The sequence below is a fragment of the Martes martes genome, assembly GCF_963455335.1.
Source record: "Martes martes genome assembly, chromosome: 11".
In the NCBI taxonomy this organism is placed as follows: domain Eukaryota; kingdom Metazoa; phylum Chordata; class Mammalia; order Carnivora; family Mustelidae; genus Martes; species Martes martes.
The window spans coordinates 30,036,577-30,060,904 of NC_137899.1; the positions used below are offsets into that span (position 1 = coordinate 30,036,577).

The window sequence follows — 24,328 nt, forward strand, 5'->3', positions numbered from 1 at the left end:
GATAATACCCACTGCTCTTCCATTATACTTTCCCTTTGGGAAAAGGGAACTCAATTCTTCCTATTCTCTATAGCAGAAACCCCTATGTAATGAGGAAATGATGCTGGAAAAATGACTTTGCTGATATTCTGGGAGACTTTACCAAGCGAAACTTCTCCCATAGGCTATGCTACCTATCTCTTGTAACATTATTTCTACTGCATTGTAAGTACATACATACAGGTAATTCGCAAGCATTTAAGAAGCCTACTAGATTCCAAGCATTCAGTCAATACTGAATTTAGGAAACACGATGCACGCGACTCCTTTGGGACCTCATAAAAATTAAGCAAAACACCCCTTCTAATTGTAAATTTCACAAACAGAAAGCCAAAATCAACAGGTGACTACAACTAATACACCAGTTAATTTTGTTTCATGAAACAATATATTAACTTCATTTCAATGGCAGAAATAAAGTCTTTATGTTATTTAATAAACTACTAGGAAAAAGGAGGAGGAGAATGAAAACAGGAATAGGAATAAGAATTGAAGTAAGAGTCAAACTGTTTTTACAAAGAGAGCTAATACCAAGTGGAGATAAGAAAGCCTCTGATTTGATCTATGGCTCAAGTCCCATAATCTCTTTCAACCTCAATTTCAACACTTGCGAAAAAGAAGAAATAATATTTCTGTGTTTCTCCCTCCTATGACTGTTGTGAGAATAAGAAGGAATATTTAAAAAATTTTAAGAATTAGAAAATTTGAATATGACCTAACTATATAGGAAGCTAAAACCGACCTCTTACAAATCCAAGGGTTGGCAACCAGCTCTTTTATATCAAACACAATGGTGCATAATACTGATTTCATTCTGTATTATTTTGTTTTCGTTTTGTTGTTTTGCAGTTAACTTTAAAACCTTATTTTATGATGAGAAGCCATAAGTGTAAGAATGCAACGTTAATATGGATAGTATTTCAAAGACCTGTGGATAAATGATGGATTATTCAATAAATGGTGTTTGGACAACTGGAGTGCCATATGGAAAAAAAAAAAAAAAGTTTGATTACTACCTCATGTCCCATAGCCCTGTAGCCAAATTCCAGATTGATCAACAATTTAAACATAAGAAATAGGATTATACAAGGAATAGAAAAAGACACAAAAATTTTGTATGAAATCTTGAATGTGGAAAAGGCCTTTTAAAATAAGACACAGAATCTAGGAGACATCAAAGAAAGACTGATAAATAATAGAGCTTAATGATTTTAAGAAAAAAAAAATCTTACATGGGGAAAAACCATAAACATTTTTTTGGCCAAAAAGAGGCTTTCTTCTTTCCTTATTATATAATGAACTCCCAGGAACCAATAAAGATCACAAAACAAATTTAAAAAAATAGTCCGGGCCCACAGAAGTACAAAATAGTCTTGGAATATTCTTTTTATTCTAAGAGCAAAGAAGCTATGAGAACTATTAGAGTTACATCACAAAGACTTAGAAGAGGTATGTCAGCTTGAAGAGGTACCTGCAGGACAAAAATGATACAATCCATTTTTAAATAAGAAGAACTGCAACGGACTGAAATAAGCCTAAGAAAATAGAGAGATGGCTGCCGAAGTATTGGCTGGATATACCCTATAAGGCCACATGAGAAAATGTCATATTATAATTAAATATCTAGTTCTGAAATTAAGAAATTTGGTATTTTAATTATGTGAAAAGTCAGCAGAGCCTGTCTTCTAATAATTATAGCATTGGTTGTAATTTGATTCATTTACCTTATGGTGATCTGTATTTGACTCTGGAAAAGTCAAATTTAATTAGAAAATTTATCACAATATGTCTGGTCAATCCCTGCCTGGGATACCCAGTTAATCTGGTGCTAAATTTATAATGGATATTGCAACTGAAATGCACTTACTGTGTAGTAAGTTACTAAGTAGCTTACTTGGAATCTCTTTACATCAATAAATTATACAATACTCAAAGCAGGTCTATAGGTAAAAATGCTGAAAAAAAATAGTTTTGCTGTAATGGGCACCATGGTCTATATCTCATAATTTTAGTTGCTTAATAAGATGCTAAGAATGTTAGTGAATGTACCTACAAATGGCTATTTTTTGAGCAACTGTGAATATCTATCCTCTATAGAGATTTTAGGGCAAATCTAGTAGGAAAAAATAGTGGTAGTAAATATTCGTTCAGTATAAGCAGCGTTTAATTTCTGATATTCTCTATACACTGTATAATAAAATAATTGGTACAGCATAAATGAACAATTAAACTATGTCTGTTTCTTAGATAAAATACATGGTACCTATATTTTAATTCATATACATATATATATATAATCATCCATATATATGACAATAAAAGGATTTATATATCAATATGTGAAATATGAAACATTAACATTAACTACTCTGTTAATGATAACATCAAAACTGTAAAATAGGAGGATGCTAAAAATAATCGTGAATAAAATTTCATGCATATTTTTAAAAAATTTAACTGAAAGAGGCAGGTAATTATTTAGACATTTATATGGAAAGAAAAGATCCATCTTGACTCAAGTTAACTTTAAGATCTGGACTTCTCTTCTAGACTGTTTTTCCCGTCCACCTTCTCTGGGGCTGACTACTCTCACTGTTATTCTGACCACCCACAATGAAGCAAGAATCAAAATTCTTTTTTGAGGACAAAGATGCTTTTTATAAAACTATGAATATCTACTTTTCATGGGGAGGAAGTCATAGCCCCTTTTTAGTCTACAGACAGCCTTTGGAGCAATTCCTCATTTCTGAAACCCTGTTCCCTTTCACTTGGACACATTTGAAAACTCTTCAATCTTCTGTGTGTTCCCACTGCTGACTGAGTCAAACATGATCACAAAGGATCATAGTCCTGTGTAGAGAAGAAAGAAAAGAATTGCTGGTAAAGGAAAAATCAATTCACCATCTGCACAGTAAGAACGGGACAGCTGCAGGGGAAGGGACGCTTTCTCTAACAGCTGATTTGTCATTCAGTCCTGGTTGGACCCAGACAGCTCTTGGAGTTAACAGTGTCAACAAAGGGAATTCTGGAAAATAGGGCTAATGAGTAGTCTTTCATGGTTATTGGAGTCTAGGTTAAGGGATTCCTGGTTTCTTTTCTTAGGCACATAGGAAATATGCATATGGAGGATCCTATCTTCATTATGGTATTCTCATACAGTTAGAGAAGACTATTCCAAAATTATTTTCAAAGCTAATAATCATTAAACCCTTTCTGGTTTTATGATGTCCAGGCTACAGCCTAATTTGCTATATACTTGAAATGGGAAAACCTGCTCCATGACGTAGTCATTCTCCCTGCATCTCATCCATCCCTTTATCAAGCCACAAAAATCAGCTTACTGCACAAACATAAAAGGGAGGTGAGCATATCCTTAGCATGTTTCTTGCTTTTAATGATTATTGTGGCCGCTCATGCCTCTGGATAGAGATGGAATAGAAAAACAATCAAATTAAAAGGGACAACCAGCATGTTTCACTAGGATCCCATCATCTGTGCTAACAGAATGGAGAATAAACATTGCGCCTAACGGACACGCTCTATGGCGTCATCTCAGTGGGGGTCTTCTTCCAATGTTCACTTCGTTACTCTGTGCAGCCCTGTGCTAGTTGTTGCGAAGGTTTGTTCCTGCAGAGCCCTTAAGATACAAAACGCTTTTACCTAAATGGTCTCCTTCATTGCTTATTACAAATCCTTAAGATAGGTATTTAAATGTACAGTGATTCTTCAAAGAACATCACAAGATGAGAACAATGTCTTTCAGGCTCTAGATAGGGAAATATAATTACTATAATGAGTGCATCAGCGTGAAAAGTGCTATAATGAGGTACACACTCTGATGACAACAACAACTTGGAACTTAATTTTAGTCCTGGGGGCAGAGTGGTCTGGGCTGAAAGACGGAGTGGTAATACCCTGAAATGTTTTTCCCAGGGAAACAAACAAACAAACAAACAACAGTTAAGATTTATATTGGGAACACTTTCGATGTCTCCGATATTGTTCCAAGAACATTGTTTACTTGTTTATTAGTTCATTGTCGCTACCGCCTTATGAGACTGGTATTTTTACCCAGTTTTACAAATAAAGGTTCTGAGGCTCAGAGATATAAAGAGACGGACCCAAATTCATACAGCTAGAAACAGGAAACTCGAATTCCGAAGCCCCTCAACCACTCTTCTATAGGAAGACACTCTGAAAGGGGGAACAAACATTTCAAGATGAAGAGATGGGTACGAAAGGAGTGAGTGGCCCTGAATGACTGTCACCAGATTCGCACAGGGGAAGTTTAATGAGCGGGAGGGAGAGAAGACAGAAAGTGGGTTAGAGGCAGACTGTGAAGGACACGGGCTGTCTGAGATGAGGCACTCTGGCGGCCTTCACTGCATGGGCAACGGTAAATCGTGAACGTTCTGAAAAGACGTATTGTTTCGTGAAGTTAATCTGACAGCAGAGATAAAGCCAGACTAAAGAGCCAGTGAGACCCTAAGGAGACGAGGAGAAGCAGTCAGGGATAAGAATAGTTCTGGCAGAAGGAACAGAAAGAGGAGTGAATTGGAAAGGTAATTTAAAGACACAGCCAAAAAAAAAAAATCACATCGCTCCTGATTCAACTTGGGGGAGAAAGCTGAGTTGACAACACAACACTGAGGTTTTTAAGCATGAGTGAGAGAGAAAAGAGTAATATCTTAACTGTGCTAAGGAGCAGAGTAGGAAAAAATGAAAGAAAAGATTTCTAAGAAAACATGGTAAATCTCACCCTAGGAATGTGTTTGATTTACTGATTTGGATACTTTTTAAATGACAGGATATACCAGAAACTTGGTAGGAGATAACCAAAGGTATGTTAGAACCAGGAATTCAGGTTTTTGAATGAACACGAGGGCACTAACACATGGGGGCAGTTCCCACTGGAAAGTTAAAGGAATGAGATGCTCCTGTTGGTGGTGCCAGTGACAGCTGATGACTCCCTGACGGTCCCTATTTGTCAAGCACTGTTCTAGGTGTTTTACTTGTATTAGTCCAATCTTCACAATGACCCTATACATGGATTACTACTATAAATTCATTTTATGGAGGAGGACACTGAGGCATGGAGAGGAAGAGTGCTTGCCCCAAGTTACACAGACAACAGGAGACTGGGATTTTAAGTTACCCCCCCACACACACACTCACCCACACTGTTTGGGTTGAGCACTTCCAGAGAGAAAAAGAGAGGTGTGAAAGACATAACTCAAACTGGGGGTGGTGTTTCGTTCTGGGAAGGGGAATGAGATTGGGCAAAGGTTGAAAAAAATGCTTTTAATTTGACTCTGCCTTTTATTTTTAAACTCTTTACAGAGGAAAAGGCAGTAAGGACTTGTAAGGACTATAAATGACTGAAAAAAAATATCATTGCTATTGAATCAATATATCATTATGGAGGAAAATGTAGACTATTAATAAATAAAGGTTGAAAATGATGACTCTTCATAACCCTAGTATCTGGAGAACCACTGCTGAACTGTGTTACACTTCCATCCAGTCTTTATAGCATCTCTGATATGCTATCTCACAGAGCCCATGTTACGTGGGGTTTACATGGATGTCAAATATTACATTCTATCTGCGTTCCTCCAACAAATACTTTTCATTCTCTAGTTCTACAATATTTTAGGTTCAGGACATCTTCTATAAGCCCCGAGGATCATGGATTCTTATTTACACATTGCCGGAGTGAAGAGGTGTCTACAGGCCTGGTATGGCTTGAAGCGAGGTGAGCCATTCCCCATTAAGTCTCTTAGGGTCCTCTGGACTCCTGTCACTTGTCCTCCCACACATCTAGCTGACCCAAATGTTACACGATCTCAACAGTGATTTAGCCACCTGAGAGGGGAAGGGACTGGAAGGGATCCTGTGGTAAGTCCCGAAAGGAAAACAACATGGGTGCAAGGCTTGTTGACTTGTGTTTTCTCCCTCCTGTGTTTGCTAAAGCTGCCACCCTGCAGGTCAGTTGTTTGTGTGTATTGGTTTTATTTTGTAGGCTTTCTGCATACAACTTTATGGTTAGGCCAGGCTCTACGTCATGTGAGTAATGGGTTTCACCTAGCCCCCTTCCAGATGTTCCCAGCAAGGTCCTGAGAGTTTGCCAGAAAAATCCCTTAAGAAGGCACTGTGCTGTCGAGTTGCACTATTCGACCCTAAGTGCCTTCCTCAAGTCTAGTTCTGTATCATAGCTAATACAACATCCTTGGACCTTCTAGCATATGGTAGCAGTCTCCTCCTCAGGAGCCGACACTGAGGCAAGTTTTCTGCTTTGGTAATACCCTTTTGGCAATTTCAATAGGAAATCAGCAAATATGTGGTTCCTAAGTGGTAAAAGGAGCAGCTTATTTTTTTTTTTTAATCAGTCTGGATCTAATCAAGTGACCAAAAAATGATACAGTGGGTTAAACAGGAGGCGTTTAATATAAACCATGATGAAGTGATGACAAGAGAGCAAGTATGTCGAAAGGAAGGCTGAGGAAGGAAAACCCTGGGAAGGGGAGATTCACACCTCACTAGAGAAAGTGTGCTTTCCCGCCACTGGATGGAGGAGTAGCTTGCGCTGTTGCCAGGTCTGAAGGGGTTCGCTGTCCCCAGGCAAGAGCAGTAACCCTTGGGCCCACAGAGAAAGTCATGCGTGCACGGGGCTTCAGGGGAACACCTGAACAGATGCCCTGTGGGAGAGGCCTCCCTCTACAGAACCTAGCACGCTGGTAGGGTGTCAACTGGGTGGTTCCTTGGATGACCAGCCCTGTGGGCTCACTGGCCCTGCATGGTGAGGAAAGGGAGCTGGGCAGGCAGCAATCTGCCCCCGCTGGGATGTAGCCCCACGTACTCCCAGGCTCCGTGCTGCATCTGCTGGAGTTGAGAGCTGCGGCCAGGTGCTGCAGAAATTTGTGTCCATGGGACACCTCACACTTAGAAAACGACAGGGTCTGGGCAATAAAGAAAAAGTACACTCTCTAGAAACCTGGTGAAGGAAAGAGCCAGACCAGAACCAAAGACTGCCTCTTCCTTCTGGAATGTTCCTCAGTGCCATCTACTGACAAGGGTTAGCAACTGCCAGCTTAAAGAAAACTGACTGGGGACTAATTACACCGGCAGACTCACTTCACCTTTTTCATACAATATAACCTAGTCATGGGAGTGACATCACATCATCTTTGTCATATTCTATTGGGTAGAAGCAAGTTACAGGTCCCTCCCCACTCCCAACTCAAGGGGAGGGGGCGATACAGGGTCTGAGTCCTCAAGCTCATCTTGGAATTTGGCTCACCACAAGCTGCATTATTCATAATCACCAAAAACTGGAAATGGCCCAAGTACCCCTCAGTATGAGAATGGATAAGCAACTAGGATATATTCATGCTATGGAAAATGCCTCAGCAATGAAGGGGGACAAAGTACTGATAAACACTACGGGATACAATCTCAAATGCTTTATGCTAAGTGACAGAAGCTAATCTCAGAATCTGCCTACTGTATGATTCCATTTAAATTATGTTCTCAACATTACAAAACTATTAGAACAGACAACAGGTCAGTGGCTGCCAAGGGCTGGGGAGGGGTCAGAGAGAGATTGTGAGATTGAGACAGAGATTGTGCAAATCACAATCACTGGGCACACATGTGTTTAAAATTCATAAGATAAACTTAGAATAAGTTTATCAAACAGAAGTGAATTATACTTGATATAATATTAAATTCTAATAATACTTTAAAGAAACACCCAAAAAAGGCTGTATATTTTTTTATTTCCATCAGAAAGAAGAGTTCCTCGTTCCATGTTTTTAGTGCATGATTTCAATGACTACTGTTAGGATTTTGCTGACAGTAATAGAAATGATAACCTCTTTCCTTAGAGACACTTTGACATTCATATTAGAAATCATAATTCATAATTAAGACTTAAGTACAATGGAAATCCAAAGGAAATGTAATTAATTCTACCAGGTGGAGGTTGAAATAAACATCACAGAGGAGCTGATGTGTAAACTCAGCCCTGAAAAATGAGTTAGGATTGTCTCAACAAAGAATAAAGATAAGCTGTTCAAGCAAAGGGATCAGCATGAACAAAGACATGAGCAAATGAGTGAATACAGTGTCTGAGACGTGGCACAGAATGTTGTGATCGCCTCGTTGGTCTCTTAGGATGGGTGAGTCATAAAAGTAGGGTGGACCTACCTCCTCCTTCATCCAGAAGATTCTCCTTCCTTAGGCAACCTGAATTTTCAACGTTTTATTATGAAAAGAACCGCTTCTTTGCAATGTCTCTAGGACATTATCTCATGAGGGTATAGCAGGTGTAGAAAATGTAGATGTAAGGTGCTGGACAGAGGTCAAGCCTGGGGATAAGATGCGGGAGTCAACAAATAGATAATAAAGCCCTGTGAATTAATCAGATTGTCCAGGAAAGCACAAAATGTAGAAAAACATATACTAAGGATAGAATTCCTACAATCACCAAAATTTAAAGGACTGGGAAGCTAGAATATTCAGTATTTTAAAACTATGAAAAATATAATGGTCCTAAAAACTATAAGAGGAAAGCTTTTACACAAAAATTATGAATACTGTCAAATGCAGTTGAGAAGCAGCACAAGATACAGAGTTAAGGAGATGCTTATTTGACATCTAGAAGGTCATGGGTAACAGTAATATGAGCAGTTTTAGAAAAGTGATAAATGTACCCTGGATTGAAGAAACAATGGAATTTGAGGAAGTAGAGATGGTGAGTATGGACTCTTCTTGCAAAGCAGCTCCTTTCCTATGTAGGATCTCAGAAAAGCCACGCAACCTGGCAAGCAAGGTACTAGAAGAGACTTAAATTACAGATGAGGAAACCAAAATTCAAATATGCGAAGTACTGATGGAGGTAGTGGGCAGCAGAACTCAGATTTGAAACTGCATCTGCCTAGTTCAAAGCCTGTATTCTTTTCATTATATCATTTTACCTCCAGAACCGTAGTGACCTGGACAATGCCAGGGCAGTTAATTAAGGACTGAAAGTGATCGGACCATACGTACATGGGCTCATCTGAATAACAATCGCGATAACCAACATCTTCTAAATGTCTCTAATGATATTCAGCAGTTTGGAAGGTCCACTGGAGAAAGCCAAAGGTTCAAATGAACAAGGATTAATAAATCATAAAGGCAGATACACAAAGATCAAACTCGTTTGTGGTTGTATTTTGTCAATGTCACGGCAAAGAGGTCTCCACTATATCAAGAAGGTAGTAAAATATGAAGAGATTGAAGGATTAGAGAAAAGGGATGATGTCTACAGAAGGAAGCAGAGGATGAAAGTCAAGTTGAGAGAAGAAGAGCAGTGGAGGGCACAGATTCATGTAGACGATGCCTGTTTAGACTCAGTTATTACCACCATCACTAAACTCTTTATATGGCACTCGATGGTTAACAAAATGCCTTAAGACAGTATGTCATGAAGCGAAGCAAAGCACAGCATAATGCAAAAAACTTGACCTTGGACCGCGAAGTCCAAGTCTGTATACTTACTGTGCAGCCATAAGAAGCAACTTACCTTCTTTTTACTTTCCTCATTTGTTATATGAGAGCGATTATTCTTCCCTTGTGGGAAGTTAGGAGCTCAAAGCAAAGGAACAAAAACATCTGGCACGTGGCATGTACTCAATACACAGTCATTACATTTATTAACATTCTTACTGGGATGATCTGATATTCACAATAAGACTGTGAAGAAGAAGATACTATTTCACTGCTATATAATTTTAAATTAGAAGTGACCCTTTATCTCATCTTACAAATGAGAAATGGGGAATTATGCAGGAAAACAATCTTTCCTGAGGACACTGGACAGGAGGAAACTATACCTTGTTAATGCTGCTCCGGAATTTTATTCAGGACATAAAACTGAATCTCTATGTTGATCCCTCAATCTACACAGACTACCAAAGTTGGACAAATGTTTCAGGTGTGAGAATACAAATGGACATATAAAAAGCATATTTAACATTTAAATCTTGAGTCTCTTGTATTAATTTTTCTTCCTTTTCTTCTTCCTTATTTTCTTTCATATTCACCAAAATTATGGTGATAGGCAACACACTGAGAATCCTGTATTCCTATGGAACTTTTCCACTACTTCTTACTGTTCTCTGCCTCGTTGCTTCATCTATACAAACAAATTTTCAGGAAAAGATACCCACAACATTAAAGAATTTTAAAAGTTAACACAATAAATGAGTAAAATTTGAGTCTACTTATTTTAAATATATCTCCCTTTGGGAAGTGAAACCTGAGAAAATTCAATTTGCCAGACGGGAATAAGCAAGTCATTTTAATTAAGCCAATATTTTAATTAGACCACCAAATTTAACTCTATGTACATCTGTTCTATATCATGCTCGTGAATTAGCAGTATAGCATGTGATTAAATTTGTAACTAATTTAAGTTGACTACACAAATAAAATTCAAGTTAGTTGTAAGGAACCAACATATTACTTAATCACCTAATGTTACTCAAATGTCTTCATGAAAACATTCTTGAAAACAAGAAAAACCCACCAGGTCAGCACATTTTCTCCTAACAGTTACTAAGTTTCAATGAATGTCAAACATATCTTTAGAGTTAGAGAATTTTATTAACATCCTAAAGTGTATTTTTTCAAAATTTCTTCAGATACTTTCAAGAGAATATTTAAAAACTGAATCCATTTCACATAATTTCCAACCTAAAGCAGGCTAATGTAGCTACCACAAAACATCTACCATTACCTAGCAGCCATCACATTAGAGAAAAAGATCTCTAGCTGTCAAAGTACTATAAATGTGAAAAGTGATAAACTATGAAAACATGAAGTTTTTGGCATGAGGTACAAAAGTCCACATGTAGAAAGTCTCTTTGTGATGGACTTATACTGTGGATACTGTGCATTATGTTGTCAGTGTCCCTTATATACAGAATTATGTCATAATTACATCTCAAAGCTCAAAGATGGAAAAGGTCATAAAAGTAGCTACTTTTTGTTGCGTATTTACTTCACTATTGGGCTACACTTTTTTACTTATATGTGACTTATATGCTATTTTTATACTTAAAATGTTCTTATATTTATTTATTTATTTGTTTATTTATTTATTTAATTTTTTTTTAAAGATTTTATTTATTTATATGACAGACAGAGATCACAAGTAGGCAGAGAGGCAGGCAGGGAGAGAGGAGGAAGCAGGCTCCCTGTTGAGCAGAGAGCCCGATGCGGGGCTCGATCCCAGGACCCTGGGATCAGGACCTGAGCCGAAGGCAGAGGCTTAAGGCACTGAGCCACCCAGGCGCCCCTATATTTATTTTTAATGTATTTAATTCTCACTAATGACTGATGACTATGTAATGGGTAACCCTGTAAAATACCTAATTAAGTTACAATGAAAGAAAATGAAAACTCAGGGATTGGTGAAACTAAAGCTCATACCATTAATCTCTATACTATTCCTTCCAGTAAGACCTAACTCTTTCTTCATAGACTTACCTTGGTTGATAAGAAGCTTAATATCGTTAACAGGAAATATTAGTTTTACTGCCCTCCCTGCTCCCTCTTTTCCCACCATCTCTTTATATATAATCCAAAAGTTCTCTTCCACTATTTTCCCTCCCAATTTTATTTCCAACCCTTATTTTAAGTTTTCTACCAATTTTGAAAAGCAAAGAAACGGGTCGTACCAGCAGCGATAGATAATTATCAGTAATGGATAATCATTTTCTCCCAAACTGACCTGCATATTTTATATTTGCTCTCTCATAAACTCCCTCAGCAAACCCATCTGGCAAAGGTCAAACAGCTCTTCACTGGCCAGCCAGAGACTTCATTTTAAGAGTAACTCAAAAATTCTAAGCATCAATAAAATATGAAAAATGCTCCAACTTTATTAGTCATCAGGAAAATGAAGACTGAAACCACAATGTGATACCACTACGTACCCACCAAAATGGCCGGAAAAAAGACAATGCCCAGTATTGTCTGCGGAGCGCGGGGGAGCTGGACCACTCACACTGCTGGAGGGCATGAAATCAGTACAATGGCTGGAAAACGGTTTGGTAGTACTTACTCAAGCTAGACTTATGTATCCTCCACGATGCATTCATTCTACTCCCAGAAAATACTAAGCTAAAACATAGGCCAAAAGACATGTCCAAGAATGTTCACAAAAATACAACAGCACAGAACTCAAATGACCCAAATAATCAGCAAAAGAAGAAGAGGTAAATACACTGAGGTATATCTATACAAAGAAATACTAGGCAGCAACAAGAACGCATGACCTCCAACTACACACAACACAGATTTTTTTTTTTTTTATTTGACAGACAGAGATCATAAGCAGGCAGAGAAGCAGGCAGAGAGAGAGAGAGGAGGAAGCAGGCTCCCCACCGAGTGCAGAGCCCGACGCAGGGCTCGATCCCAGGACCCCGGGATCACGACCTGAGCTGAAGGCAGAGGCTTTAACCCATTGAGCCACCCAGGTGCCCCCACACAACACAGATTTATCTCACCACCCTACTAAGCAAATAAAGCTGGCACACAAAAAATATATGCCATGTGATTCTATTTACATAAAATTCTAAAACTGGCAAAACTAATCAGTGGTGATGGAAGTCAGAATAGCGGTTATCTGCAAGGAATAGTAACTGGGAAGGTAGAGAGCAGATATTTTGGGGTGCCGGTGATGTTTATTTCATGATCTGGATACGTATAGACATGCTCAATTTGTAAAAATTAATTGTGAGTACGATTTTTTGATCTGTACACTTTTCCGTATGCATTTTGTAAATTAACAAAAAAGCATACCTAAAGAATGTCTCTCCTGTCCATGTCATGATACCTAATTTATGTTCTAAAGACCAGAGAAGGGGTGCCTGGGTGGCTCAGTGGGTTAAGCCTCTGCCTTCAGCTCAGGTCATGATCTCAGGGTCCTGGGATCGAGCCCCGCATCGGGCTCTCTACTGGGCAGAGAGGGAGCCTGTTCCCCCCCCCCTCTGCCTGCCTCTGCCTACTTGTGATCTCTCTCTCTCTCTCTCTCTGTCAAATAAATAAATAAAATCTTTAAAAAATAATTTAAAAAAAAAGACCAGAGAAGTAAAAACAAATATCTATTATTATTTCATCACCAAGCATTTTCAAGAGTGGGCAAATCTACATAATGAAAAGAAAAAAGGTGTGGGAGAGGGTACTTAAAAATTGTATTTTATCAACACTTGCACTCATTTCTCAAGCTGGACTTCTCAGTATCCTAAACAGAGTTTTACATCAAAGTAGAAATGTAACAAACCCACTCACCAATTCATTAGTCCACACAGTCATTTATTCATTCCAAGGTTACTGGATGACTACTAGATTCTAAGCACTTAGGGCTCTGGGGGAAGTTCCTAATTCTTCTAGTGCTTGGGCATCAAATGCAAATGCCTGCCAGGACCAGCAGAAGATGACAGACAGGAAAGAGCCTGGGCGCATGCGTGAGTGATGGGGACGGTGGAGCACTGTTAATGGCATGGCCACTGTGTGAGGAGTCCAGCAGCAACTACTTAGCACCAACTGATTTCTTTTCATGTCAGTTCAAGAGGACTCACAATTTACAATGTGAAACCAACCAGTTTTCAAAAGTAGGCTCTTTAAACCAGAACAAACAAGAAACACTGGGATACACAGAGCACAGCTGTGAGCAGAATCAGGTATACGGCTGCCAGTTTACAACATCTGATTAATCTAAAGAGACATGAATGCTTTACTGCTCCATGAGCCACGAGGAGCTCATTTGCCTTTTAGGTGCCCAACCACCCAAGCACCATGTTCATTCTTTGCTTCACTGCGGCCTCGGGGTTACAATAGAACGCTCCATTTAGTACATTATGATTCGCACTTACTATGAAATACTATGCAGCCATTTAAATGAATGAGATAGGATTATTATGTCCTAGCATATAATGAATGTCCATGAAATATTTTTGAGTTCAAATCAACAAAATCCGAACCTCAAGTGGAGCTTAACATTTTTGTTTTAACACATACACGCACCCATGCTTGGAAAATTCTGCATCCAAGTATGATCACAAAGGTGCCACAGAAGAGGTGTGCCAGAGTGGACATGGCAGCACTTTCACTTTTTTTTTTTATTGACTTCTTCCATGTATTCATATTTTTAAGGGGAAACAAAGCCCAAAGCCCTATAGCAGAGCTCTCTGCTCCCTGTGGATGGCCCGACATCAGCCTCTCCTGCTCCCTCGTTTCCCAGGGGCCAACGGGGAAGTTGCTCCACCACACAGCATCACCCAACTTCTCTCTGCACCCTCCCCTTGCTCACGGCACACAGAGCTGGAGAGAGAGGGTGCAAAGTAGAGAGACACAACGTAAGTAAAGTATGTCAGGCGGGCTGCCTTTCCAAGAGCTCTCATGGAATCATCCTCAGAGAAAAAGCAGCACAAGGAAACCTGTTTTCCTTCCCACCAGATCATGTAAGACGCTTTCCTATTGGAAGTGACAGAAGAGAAGGACCTGAAGGAGCAATCTCTCTCTTTGCAGGCACTTTAAAATACCTGAGGGGTTTGAAACATCACAAAAATAACCGACTGCAAAGCTCCTGATGAAAGCCCCACACTCACTTTTGATTTGCAGTAAATAAGGCAGAAGAAACAATGTACAAAATGACTGGAGGACCCAGCTGACAAAATGGTATCATTTCTTTTAAAATATTGATTCTGTTTAAAGATCTCCTAATGCTAGTTTCTAAATAAGTCTTGATACAGTGCAATATTAAACCTGAAAGAGCCTTCTTGACCTACTCAAAAGATTTTTGTCTTCTTTTTTAAATAACTACTGATATATTATCTTTGATAGTTACTCTGTTAGTATATATAATTTCCCCTTCCACCATTTAATTTTCAATATGTATTTTAAAACATGAAATATTTCCATTCTCTCTGCTGCAAAAAAGAAAACCCCTCAAAGTCTTACTGTAAAGTAGTGTCTATTTTCATTGCCATCATTTTCACTAGATTTTCCGTGCAAAATACATAAACAAGCACCTGGTCCACAGAATGAAAAATGTAGAGTAAGGCCAAAACAAAACCTAAACCTGATTATCATAGGGTGATCCATACTGCCTTTTAATCACTTATTTGAAATGAGAACATAAAAAATTGTCATAATTTTTAAATCAATAAAACATTTCTATGTACTTTCACAAAAATGGGTCAGGAAATTACAACCAGGGTTACCCTATAAAACATGTGACCAATAAGGCTTACACAAATACCTTGGTCTGAGTTATGATCTGGACATTTCTGTTAACTAAAGGCTAGTTTAATATATAAAAATTTCCTGAAAGTACAAATGTTGCATAATACTTGATGCACAGTCTTTATATATTTGTTCTATTTAAATGGCCAATGCCCACCATTGATTTTTACAAAATTATTTTAAAATGATTACCTTAACATTTTTTTCACCAACTGTTAAGATAATTGCAGTTAAACAGGAATGAACAGGGACCTAACAGAAAGCCACTGAAAGAATGAATTTAAAAATCTTTGTGGGGACACCTGAGTGGCTCAGATGGTTAAACGGCTGCCTTCGGTTCAGCTCATGATCGCAGGGTCCTGGGATCAAGTCCCGCATCAGGCTCCCACCTCACCAGGGAATCTGCTTCTCTCTCTCCCTCCGCATGCCCCTCCCACCCCATTTTTGCGCTCTCTCTCAAATAAATAAAATCTTTAAAAATTTTTTTAAAATAAAAATCTTTATAATTTTGTGGGTTTAGAAGCTGGGTGTGGCAAAGTTGGTATTAAACAAAATAATTCATGAAATAAAAATAAACCTATCTCTTCGTGAAAAACATGAAGAATATTAAATGCACAGATCAGAGCTGTGCAAAACAAAATACTGACATCAATTATATAACTCTATTGGGTGATTTTTTTAAACTTCTAGAAACTGTTACTAGTTCTGTTGGCTACCCAATGAAATTTTACTCTGTACTATAAGCAGAAACCAAAATTTAACTAAGGAACAAATATAAATTAAGTACCTGTCAAAAATATCTATTTGATGTAAAAAAAAATCCATGTATTCATAACATGGATGCTTTGATCTAGTTTGGATGTTTAGGTATTAATGCCTGAAAAGATATTTTCAATATTTATTGAAAATACAGAGTCCAAACTCTGTATATAATATGTAAATTTATGTAAATGTATGTCTGTAATATGTAAACTATCTAAAAATGTATGTATGTAAAATGTATGAGTGTATGTAGTATGTAAATGTATGACTTTAAAAGGCAAGAGTTCTGTTACGTCTAAATTATAATCTCTTACTGGCACATTATAAAATATTTAACTAGAGAATACAAATTTTCAGTCTGTGAAGTACAAATATGGACTAATTGCTAGGAACCCCTACTTACGTACAGTTTCTAACACATTTTCAAAGAGACTTATACTGGATGGAGGGATATGTGTAAACCTTGTGACTTTGAAGGCGATAATATCCCAACTTACATAGCTGAGCACATTAGAGGAAATGTGTCAAAACTGTACACTGAAAATCAAAGAATGCATTATTGAGTACAGTCGGTGCCAAGCATAGTTGCATGGTTAATTCAGTCTGCATAGTTAAAAATTGATCTAAATAGGGTTTCAATAAAAATATACCCTACACTAATGACATATCACAGCAATCTACATTCAAATGCTTATACCCACAAGGATAATCGTATTTTCCCAAGTTTGGGCAAACTTTAGAGATGGCCCACACATTCATCCCTTAATTCCTGGTTCTCACCAAAAGGAATGCTGCTTTCTTTTAAGAGGAGAGCTGCTGACAAAGTTTAGAAACCAGTGACTTCATTTCTCACCCTTGACTCTGCCTTTGCTTTGCCTCCCCCAGAAACAGCCTCTTAAAACATCTGTGGCAAGGACCTGCAGGTGGCCTCCATGAGCTGTGAAGGTGACAGATGTTAAGAAAACAGGGACTTGAGCCTTACAGTTCAGCAAGGAACTGAATTCTGTCAACCACCACAAGAACTTGGGATATGACATTGCACTCTGGAAAGACGTTGCAGTCCTAGAGACATCTTGAGCAGTAGAGCCCACTGGGTAGTATCTGGACTCCTCCCCCACAGAAAATGTGAGATAATAAATGTATGTTGTTTTAAGCTGCCAGATTTTTGGTAATTTTTTTGCATCATAGAAAACTAATACAAACAGTAATATGCTAATATCGTACTGAAGTCATTGTGTTCTGACAGAAACTTAGGTTGGTCAGTAACAAAAGTGATTTTATTTTTGCAGGAGATCAAGGTCTTTGCCAGTTCTCCAGAAATACATGTTTTATACCTGAACCTCTGTTTCCTTTTATCTGAACCTCTACATAAAATATGATTTCCATTTTCCTTGGAAGGTATGTAAAACTAGAGGGAGACACAAACGTATTGTATTTTATATATTACTCTATATCTTATAGCATTTCACTACTTAAATGGTACTATGAGGGGCACCTGGGTGATGCAGTTGGTTAAGCTTCTGAATCGTGGATTTGGCTCAGATCGTGATCTCAGGGTCATGAGGCTGAGCCCTGCATTGAGCTCTGTGCTCGGCATGGAGTCTGCTTGAGATTCTCTCTCTCCCTCTGGCCCTCCTGTTTGTGCTATCTCTCACTCTCTCTGAAATAAATAAGTCTTTTAAAAAATGGTACTGTGAGCTTGTAAGGATACCAGCAGAGGCACACATTCTATTCCCTATAAATTCTTCCAGAAAAACAGATGGATTGACTGGAAATGCAAAACCAAAATCTCACTGACCACACTTAGAGCAAAACTGACCATTGAGACATCTCCATGAGTCCCCAAATACGAGCACGTGTGGATGAACTACCATGAGCCATAAACCACACAGGGTATTAGTATCTTGCAGAGAGAAGAAACCAAGTTTTGATAAACCTGAGGAAAAAAAAAAAAAAAAGAACTCTTGAATTTCCAAGTGTTCACTGAGGGTGTAGCATCACTTTAGATCATCAGCTGAACTTGGGAGGAATTCTTGCCAATTCAATCTGTGAGGGATTGCAAGAGCTTCATGGGAAGGATGAAGCTCTATGAACCCTAGAAATTCACCAGCCCACTTCCCTTCCAAGAAGAAACTGCTGAAATTACAATACCATATGTCCAAGAAAAAGATATAGAAGGTCAGAGAAAGAGCAATGTCCCAATAAAAGATGAAGAGACAATAGCCAGGAGAAGTGTGTATACGTAGTTCTCCATATTTTTTAACGTGAATGGTGAGTTCTGGAACACGAAGGTCCTAGATATCTATTCTGATCCACACTTCCCTTTTAGAAGTTCAGGAAAACTAACTTTACATAAAAATGAGCAACAGAGAACAGCTAAATCCACTACAGTGTTCTTGTAAGAAAAAAAAAATAAGGAACAGAAAAACATTTGCCACAGATAATGACAGTTTATCAGAAAATATGCCACAAAATAGGTAAGAAGCAACCACAATTTAGTATTTCAATAGAACCTCGAAGAAATTAAGAAAATCGTAGAAGAAATAAACCATAAGCAAAATTAGAAATACCCAAAAATGAGGTGACAGAAGTCAGGAAGGACTTTAAAATAAAAAGGAAAAACAATTTTAAAAATGAAAACTAAACTAGAAGGGGCATATGAGAAAAAATATCCCAAGAGTTTACACCCTATGAGAAGAAAAAGAGTTGAAAATAGAAAATAAAATAAAATAAAAGGATTTGATCTGGGTACTTGTAAGAAAGGGGTCTTCCATTTGTGAAAATGATCTAGCTATTCATTCACATACTATGTATTTCTTGCATTTATATTGTGTTCAATAAAAAATTGAAAATAATGCAGTGTTAGATAGAAGTGATTCAAGAGAAAAGTGGCTTTAATCTTTACTGCCGGAAGACCATGGTTTGTATGCACATTTTACTGAAACTCTCTCATCAATGCCACCAAAGACTTTCTAGGTCCCATGACACTTTCGACTCTTCAAAACTTCTAACTTTGGCAATCACTCCTTTATTTCTGTGCCATCTCATTCTGATTTCTCTTCTTAACTTCCTTGTCCCTCCTTTCAAATCTCCTTTCTGGATTTTTCTTCCTCTACCAGCCTGTTCTTTTTTTAAAGACTTACTTTATTTCTCTGAGAGGGAGAGAGAGACCAAGCACATGTACAAGCAGGGGGAGGGGCAGAGAAAGAGGATCTTAAGCAGACTCCCTGCTGAGCACAGAGCCCAACGTGGGGCTGGATCTCGTGCCCCTGAGAGCACCGCCTGAGATGAAATCAAGAGTCAGATGCTTAACACACTGAGCCACCTAGGCCTCCTTTTTTTAGAAAAATAGACTTATTTTATTTATTTGAGAGAAAGAGAGACAGAGAATGCGTATCTTCCTCCACTAGCCGTTCGAGTATTGGCATTTCTGGGCTCCACATTTAGCTCTTTTCCCTTTTTGCTCAAATTATCTTTTTAGGCAATCACATCATATCTAAAGATCTTAGCTGCTGTGCGTGCGCCCGCGCGCGCCCGCGCGCACACACACGCACACACACACGCACGCGCACACACACACTCACACACACTCACACACACACACACACGCACGCGCGCGCGCGCGCACACACACACACACACACAGACAATTAATTCCCAAATCTGTACAATTCTATTTCTGGATGAAACAGGTATTATTATTGTCTTTATTTGGTCACTATTCAGTCACTTTTTAATCTCCTATATTCTAATGACTCATTCTTTTCGCAAAACTGCCCTCTCTGTAGCACTGATATTGTCTGTCATTTTATAATATTCTTTTCCTATTTCAAGTGATTATAAATTTGTGTGCTAACCTGATTCGCCTTATATTACTCTGTCTGCTCAGTCTCTATTTAGACTGATACTCCCTAGACATGTGCTGCCAGCTAAGTAACGGAATTTTCCAAGCATGTGGATAGAGGGAGGGGGGAGAGAGATGGAATAGGATGGAGGGTTGGATGGAGATGGGGAGACAAGGAGAAAGAGAGAGGAGACTCATTCCGGGACAATTAACTACCTAGGGCTCAATAATTCAACCTATTCTGATTACACCCTCTCCTAGCATGCAGATCAATTTTTCTAATAACTAAACACAGAAATGAAGAAGCTATAACTGAGAAATACTGAGCATTTTTTAAAATGTTTTCACAAAACATACTCTGCCTCCTCAGCTCCCTCTTATTTTTCTTCTCAGTCATCGAGAAATAAAATTGGAATTGTTTCTTAATTCCCTTTAGGCAGCAACATCCAATAAAATGTTGTTATATAACCTTTCCTGCTGAGCAGCTTCTCACATCAGTTCCACACTCCCTCTCCTTTGCTATTGTGATAACACTGTTAAATATCCTCATGATCTTCCAGACTTTTGTAATTGCCTCCTTTAATTTCTCTCTGCCTTTCATCTCTCTCTGCTTGAATCAATCCTAAATATTACTCATGTCATGTCATTCAAGCCTGCTCAAATTCCTTCATGGTCTCTATGCTGTCTTTAGAAGTAACTATAAAATGCCACTGTCTAGCATTAAAACCCTCTGCCAGTTTGCCCCAGTTTTATCTTCTGACACTCCCCCAACCAACTCGACTAAATGTCTGCAAACCTATTCCATATGTGCCTGCCTCTGTGTTTTTTAAACTAAGTATTTTCCTTGCCTATAATAATGCGTAACTTCTCCTTCTTGTATAAAATGTTATCAAGCCTCCACATGAAGATTTGGGAATAAATATTTCAGTATTCTTATTATCCTATTATTCACTAGTTCCTTTCATGACACATGTAGATTTTCTTCCAAAATGCATTTTCAATCACATTGATACTTAGGAAGTTACATGAAAAAAGTCTTCAATATCATATCTACCAAGATGAATTACACATAGTTCCACCCCTGCCAATGACAGTGAGCTTGTCTGGACTCTCATACAGATAATGATGATAAACTAGTAATTTCTTTAAATATTATTTTAAAAATGGAAATCCGTTAAGAGCAAAGACTAGAGAGTTTTTCACTCAAGGAAATTCCCTAATCCATATGGCAAGGAACGGCTAGAACTCAAGCAGAAAGTTATAGACTTACTAGCTTGGAAAGTCAGTAGAGAGACTTAAAGTACCAGGTCAGCTAATCCAAGAGGAGATACCCAGAAATGGAAGGAGGCACCCTCAAACGCATGTATACATTCTTTCCCAAATCCTTGGCTGACACCTGATGGCATGTGCAAGCAGAGCATAAAAAGCACCGTCTGGAAAGTTGAAAGAGGTTTTTGGCTGCTGCCCATCACAAGAGATTTTTGAGTTTGAGTCCAGACAAGTAAGCTGTCTGCTAGAATAAAAACCAACTCTCTTTAAAAGATAATCAAGTCCGCAGTCTTGAAAACATATGATCTATAATGTCTGGTACACAATAAAAATTACTAGACATGCAACGAAATAAGAAAATGTGATCTATAGTCAAGAGGGAAAAGCAATCAATGAAAACTTACCTTAAGTTGACCCAGATGTTAAAATTAGCACATAGGGAATTTAAAGCAGCTGTTAAAAACACGTTTGAGGGCTTAAAGAAAAATACAGTCACTATGAATAAAAATATGGGGAAATGCTCATTAAAGAAATGAAATATAAACAAAATGAGTTTTAGAATTGAAAAGTACATTATCCGATTTGACCATTACTGGGGTGGGCTTAAGAACATAATGGAGATGTCAGAAGAAAGAATTAATAAACTTGAAAATAAGTGGATTGAATTTACCCAAAGCAGAGAAAATAAATGGATAGAAATCATCCAATTGAAAAGCAGAGAAAACAAAGACTGAATAAAAACGAACAAAATCTCAGTTATTTGTGGCACGTTGCCCCTCCCCCGCAATGGGCATGTACACACACCCATCTCTGAAAGAGACAAGAGCATGAAACAATATTATCTGAAATAATAATGGCCAAAAATTTGTCAAATTTGGTATAAAACATAAGCTTTTTATCTAAAAATCTCAATATTCCAAGAAATATAAATATCAATCTCCCACCACCACCACCACCACCACCACCACCACCACACACACACAAACAGGCACACTATGGAAAAACTACAGAAAACCAAATATGAAGAGGAAATCTTGAAAGATAATGTGATTCCAAACAGGGTAATATCAATATGAAAGAAATCTGAATATATGTCAGAAAGTGATTAGAAGACAATCAAGTATTTTTGAAAAGCTGAAAGGAAAAAAAAAAAAAAGACAAACCTTGTGAACCCAAAATTCTATATCCAGGGACAATACCCCTCAGAAGTAATGAAAACTGAGAGGATCTGTTGCCAATAGGTCGGCACCACAAAATGTATATATTCTGGCTTCGCATACAGGTATACATGTCTGTCTGTACACCTTGTATACATGTAAATGTCTGACCTTGCACTGGGTTGACTTGCTTTATACGTCCCTTTTTAAAGTTCTTCCATTAGTTCAGCTGTATTGTCTCTTTAAAATAATTCAGTGAGTACACTCGATGTGTTTGTGTACGCTCCTTAGCTTTAATCTACAAGTAGAGGTGGTTAGTTAACTTTGAAAATATGCTAATCAAAAATCCTGCCTATAAGGACACTTAAGAGTTGAAGTACCTCAATCAGGGGCACTCTCAAGAGGCAGCAAAACGAAGCCTTTCAGATACTACTAATTATATGCGCACCTGAGTGTTAACTAGTGTAAGGGATATCAGACATAATTTTTCACCAGTGAAATGAATGTTATTCTTTATATATGGCATCTGAAAATATTTTAGGGCTACTGCTATCCTTTCATAAATAGATTATAAGAATCAAGAGCTGAAAAAAAAAAGAATCAAGAGACTGTAGCTGTTTCACTACAGAATATCTAGATGCCTGTTTCATTTTCTTTTCAAGATTTTATTTATTTATTTCAGAGCACAAGAGAGAGTGCATGATGGGGCGGGGGAGGGAGGTCAGAGGGAGAAGCAGACTCCATACAGAGCAGGGAGCCTGATGTGGGGCTCCATCTCCCAGGACCCTAAGATCAAGACCTGAGCTGAAGGCAGATGCTTAACTGACTGAGCCACCCAGAGGCCCCAAGATGTCTGTTTTATCTTTATCCCATCTTCATGTAGGATTCTGCCTTCTGACCTAAAGAAAGGTAGCAGAGAGTATTTTTTAATTGATCTTCAAGCCCGTTTATTAGTCAATCTTATTTGTATAACAGAATTCAGTTGAGATTTGCTTTCTTTCTTTTCTCTTCTTTTCCCTCGTCTCTTTTCTTTTTTTGAGATTTGTTTTCTTTATACTAACCACCTAGTAGTGGGGTCTGGGGCATACAGCTCTCACCTACTAATACTTTGTTTCAGTCAGTTTGTAACCTACCCCATCCCCCAACTCAAACTCCACCTCCTTCATTTCACCTGTCTAAAAAAAGAGAAATTCCAAAATCAACAAGTCTTTGCCTATCCTTTGTAAAATACTATATGTACTAGTCTTGTTTATAGAAATTTATTTTTATATATATTTATATGTACATTCTAATTTGGTGGTTACATTAGTAAAATTTATGTAAGAACACAACAGAGAACACATTTTGATATGAAGAAATATTTTAAAGGGCAGAATTAAGTGAATGAAGCTGTTCAGAGAATGATTTCGTAAAAAATTAATTGATTCACAGGTAATATAGCTGACAAGGAATTTAAAGGTCTGGAGAGATCATTTACCTGACTTAGTATATCACAAATGCATTTCTCTTTTACCAGAGAAAATGCCATAGCCTTTCTTTAAAAAAACAAAAAAAGTTATTTTAAGCATGAATTTTATTGATATGAATGAAATTATCTTACTTCCAAATGGTATCCAACCCTGATGAAGGCACAAAGTGGGTCAAAAGCTCCAGTACCACAGATCAGAAGGTGTGTCCTATTGTAGTGATGCAAAACCCGAACATAATTTGCACATTCACTCTAAAGCAAAAAAACAGAAAGAAGAAATTGGTTAAGGTTAAAAAAAAAACAAAAAAAAAAGTTCAGCCCATTTTTTATTTCTGTTTTTCCTAACCCCACAAATCTCATGTTCAAGTCTCACTTGGCTGGTGTTGCAAGAAACAGTGGAAGAACCGACTGGCATGACCAAAACACATATTAGCTTAACCACATGAATTATATTTATAATGGGATTATATCATTTTTCAGGTATTCTAGTAC

The 24,328-nt window shown here is 37.9% G+C and overlaps 1 protein-coding gene across 1 annotated transcript in view; it reads right to left on the reverse strand.

Moving 5' to 3' along the window:
• The window catches only part of SEMA3E (semaphorin 3E), a 246,736-nt gene that overhangs the window by 60,858 nt on the left and 161,550 nt on the right, over positions 1-24,328 (reverse strand). The window contains exon 4 of the mRNA XM_080819075.1: positions 23,969-24,088. Coding sequence (XP_080675201.1) covers positions 23,969-24,088 — 120 coding nt within the window. The remainder of the gene's footprint in view (positions 1-23,968; positions 24,089-24,328) is intronic.